General features: G+C 31.7%; 1 protein-coding gene across 1 annotated transcript; it reads left to right on the top strand.

Moving 5' to 3' along the window:
- Positions 1 to 1,259: 1,259 nt before the first annotated feature.
- On the top strand, positions 1,260 to 3,454 carry LOC126677113 (copper chaperone for superoxide dismutase, chloroplastic/cytosolic-like). Its single transcript, XM_050371570.2, has 6 exons — positions 1,260 to 1,640; positions 1,732 to 1,761; positions 1,853 to 1,925; positions 2,039 to 2,173; positions 2,505 to 2,728; positions 3,102 to 3,454. Exons 1-6 carry the CDS (start codon positions 1,374 to 1,376, stop codon positions 3,345 to 3,347), a joined length of 975 nt encoding a protein of 324 aa, XP_050227527.1. The 5' UTR covers positions 1,260 to 1,373; the 3' UTR covers positions 3,348 to 3,454.
- Positions 3,455 to 3,797: the final 343 nt, after the last annotated feature.

Raw genomic sequence — 3,797 nt, 5'->3', positions numbered from 1 at the left:
TCTTTTATTTTGGGTTATGGGAGATTTTTGAAAACTTTTCTTTTTTTTTGAGTGATTTTTGCTAAAATCAAAATGTTGAGAGAAAAATGGAACACTATAGCACTTTTGAGGGATTTATGTAAAAAACCCATTTTTATCTTCTACAATTAGAGTTTGTTTAGTGGACCGAGGGCCATTTTATAGATTTGATGTTAACGAGGCCCAATATGCTAACAGCCCATATTTATTTCCAAAATAGGACTATCACCATGCTTATAGGAAAAATTACAAAAAAAAACGAAAAAAATTATAAAATTAGGTACTTTTCAAAAAAAATTATATTTGATATCTAAAAAATGTACAAAAATACAAAATATGTTTTTATCTTTTACATATTATAGCAGAGATGTGTCAAAAATATAATTTTTTTGTAGTTAAAAAAAAGTACGTGAATTATGTAAAATATTCAATTTATAGGTGGAAGTGAATTTTTTTGACTAAGTTCGTATGTTTGTAAATAAAGTGATTTTTAGGATATTATTGTATTTGTAGTTATCCCATGCTTATTATATGACTTGCCAATTGTAGTTAAATCATTTTTGTTTGAGATATATGTTGATTTACCTAGGATTTTTTCGTCTTTCACATAACCAGTTGTCAAACCCTCATTTTCATTTTTATAAAATGTGAAGAAGATCTGCTATTTTAATGTATGAATTCTTATTTTATTTCAATGAATATTTCAATTTTAAAAATATATATCAAAAGAGCTATTTCTTACCACCAAACTATTAACAAAAAGATTTTGAATTACACATATAGGTAAGTGTGTTATTTGCATATACTATCATCATTTAATTACTAATATACTAAAAATAAAAGCAAAAATGACTTAATTTTATTTTTTAACATACTAGTGGCTGAAAATGATTAAAAATATTATACGATAAAAAAATCAAATACTAAAATACTAGTATATATTTGAAAGAATAAAAGAATCAAACACCGTTATCCTTTGAAAAAGGAGAAAAATTAAAGGGCATTGTTAAACATAAAATGGAAAAAAATAGAAGTAATTGATATTCTTTTTTATAAGATTCCGTTTGTACATGTCATTGATGTCAACATAATGTGATATCCATTAGTACATATTGAAGTTCAAAAAAAGAATAGTACATAGTTTTTTATGGAACATGAGTTAGTACATTAGTACTGAGAGGCAAGTACATGCAATTCCAAAAGTACATCCAATTCTAAATGAAGCCATAACGAATTAGGTGGACCAATCCACACCAGCTCAATGGAGAAATTCAAGCACCATCGATCTTTCCTACAAAATGTGAGCTTGTTATCAATATCATGCACACCACTTCATGAACATCACAAATTGAGCCATGCACATTAAGGAATTTGTAGCATTTAAAACATCGATTAATAATTCATTTTCACCCCATAGTGGCAACATCTACAAATCAACACCTGGTCAGTGGCAACAACAACAAATTCAAACCAGCTCAGTGGCAGCATTTGCTTCTCCCAATCTCAAACTTTCAGTTTGTAATTTATCTCCATTTTGCTTTGACCGAGTCAAGAGCTTGACTCACCGTTCCTCTGCAGCTAGCATGGCAGCACCAACATCTGATCACACGCTCACCTCTCAGGTTTCTTAATTAACCACTGCCCTTTTGTTTAGAAATTAATTTTTGTTGAATTTGGTTTTAAAATTTGATTTTTTTTCATGTTTTTTTATAGGAAGATGCAGTCTTGCGGCCTGAGCTACTTGTAAGTTTATATGAGTTTGACCTCAATTTTTTTGAGCTAAATTTTGGTTTTGGTTTTATGTTATGATTATGATTAAATGAATTGGTGACAGACGGAATTCATGGTGTATATGAATAGTGAAGGTTGTGTTAATGCTGTCAAGAATAAATTGCAGACTGTTAATGGTATGCTGTTATATTATTTTTAGTTTAATTGGTGCAAACAAGCATTGGTTGATGAATTAATGATATGTTAGGTTTTTAATTTTCTGTTTTTTGCCCTGTTGGTGAAATATTAGGAGTGAGGAAAGTGGAGGTGGATTTGGGGAATCAAGTGGTTAGGGTTCTTGGTTCTTCACCTGTAAAGATTATGAGTGAAGCTTTGGAGCAGACAGGTCGAACCGCCCGGTTGATTGGCCAAGGGGTCCCTGAAGGTTGGTTAGCCTCCAATTTGATGTGGATTACTTATCTATGAAAATCTGTCTCTTTCTGTGGATAAATTGACCAGAAATATAAGATTGCCTGCTAATAATTCATAAGCATAACTAGAAATGCATTTGTGATTTGGAATTTCTATATGAGTTGTGGATAGTGCAATGTTACATCTATGAAAAAAACCAGCATGGAAGTACAACTGAAACTTGGGAAATTAACATTTTTTCGTTTGTCTGTCATAGCATCAGCCTGGCCATGGCACTGTGATTATGGTAAATTTTTCTTACATATTATCAAATTTTACTCACAATTTTCTGGATTGATGCTCAGATTTTTCGGTGTCTTCTGCTGTCGCCGAGTTTAAGGGCCCAGATATTTTTGGTGTGGTTCAATTTGCTCAAGTGAATATGGAATTAGCCAGGGTTGAAGCCAGTTTTAGTGGATTGGCACCTGGGAAGCACTGTTGGTCTATCAATGAATTTGGTGATCTGACAAGAGGTGCAGCAAGCACTGGGAAAGTTTATAATCCTCTCAATCCAGGAACAGAAAATCAGGTCGCTTCACCGAAAACCTTCTCTTATTTTTCCTATACCCTGCCTGTTGCTTTGTGATGCTGATCATACAATGCAGCCGAGGATTCTTTCAATCAACCCCCTCGCAGTTCTCATTTCTATGTCAACCACTCTTGCTTTAACCTATGTTGCATAGAAATTGTCAAGTCCAATATTTAAGCATTTAGTTTTCTGAAATGCTTCTGAAATTTCCAAAACTTTTGATTTTTAACCTGTTTATATAAAAAAGTCTATTAGCCTTTTGTCTATGTCGGTGTTTTCCATTTCAACATTTCTGTTTCCGCACAACATAGCCTTTAACTCTCAACTTGTCCTATATTTTTTATTCTCTAACTAAACTCTCATGCTTTATCAGCCTCTAGGTAACCTGGGAACATTCGAGGCTTATGCTGAGGGAAATGCCTCCTTTTCTGGTACAAAACAGAAGCTAAAACTTGCAGAACTTATTGGAAGGTCGGTGGTGATATATGAAACAGAAGATAAATCAGACGGTGGTCTTACAGCAGCAGTAATTGCTAGAAGTGCTGGAGTTGCTCTGAACTGCAAAAAGCTTTGCCAATGTGACGGAAGCATCATATGGGAGTCGACTGTGTGTATTTAAGCACCAAATTCTGATAATATGCATACCTGTGTATATTCTCTATCTGCAAGTTGAATGTTAGAAAAATACTATGTATATCCGGATATAAAATGTACCATTTCTTTTTATTATTATTAGGCCTAATCACTCAAAAAACCTTCACTTTTAATTTTTTTTTTTCAATTCCATCCCGACGTTGAAAATTTGTCAATTTTACCCACTTTTTAATTTTCTGTTTTCAATTGTACCCCAATTTTTTAATTTTTGTTAATTTTTTAACTTAAATGATGAAATCATTCAATTAACTAAGTTTAAACATGAAATTAAATTCTTTTTTATTCAAAAAAGTACAAATAAGTCTTTTATTTTTAAAAACTAACTAAAATCCATAATCATATTAACACTAACTTAAATTTTTAATTGATTTAACTAAATTTTAAAAACGTACAATTAATATATGCTAGACATGGA

This window comes from Mercurialis annua, linkage group LG4 (assembly GCF_937616625.2).
Source record: "Mercurialis annua linkage group LG4, ddMerAnnu1.2, whole genome shotgun sequence".
NCBI classification, from domain to species: Eukaryota; Viridiplantae; Streptophyta; class Magnoliopsida; order Malpighiales; family Euphorbiaceae; genus Mercurialis; species Mercurialis annua.
Note: the sequence above shows the minus strand (reverse complement) of the source record. Positions and strands in the feature narration are given on the sequence as shown.

Coding starts and splice junctions, on each gene's coding strand:
- LOC126677113 (XM_050371570.2), top strand. CDS start 1,374: ATGCACATTAAGGAATTTGTAGCATTTAAAACATCGATTAATAATTCA. Junction 1,641..1,731: donor ATCACACGCTCACCTCTCAG/GTTTCTTAATTA, acceptor GTTTTTTTATAG/GAAGATGCAGTCTTGCGGCC. Junction 2,729..3,101: donor ATCCAGGAACAGAAAATCAG/GTCGCTTCACCG, acceptor ATGCTTTATCAG/CCTCTAGGTAACCTGGGAAC.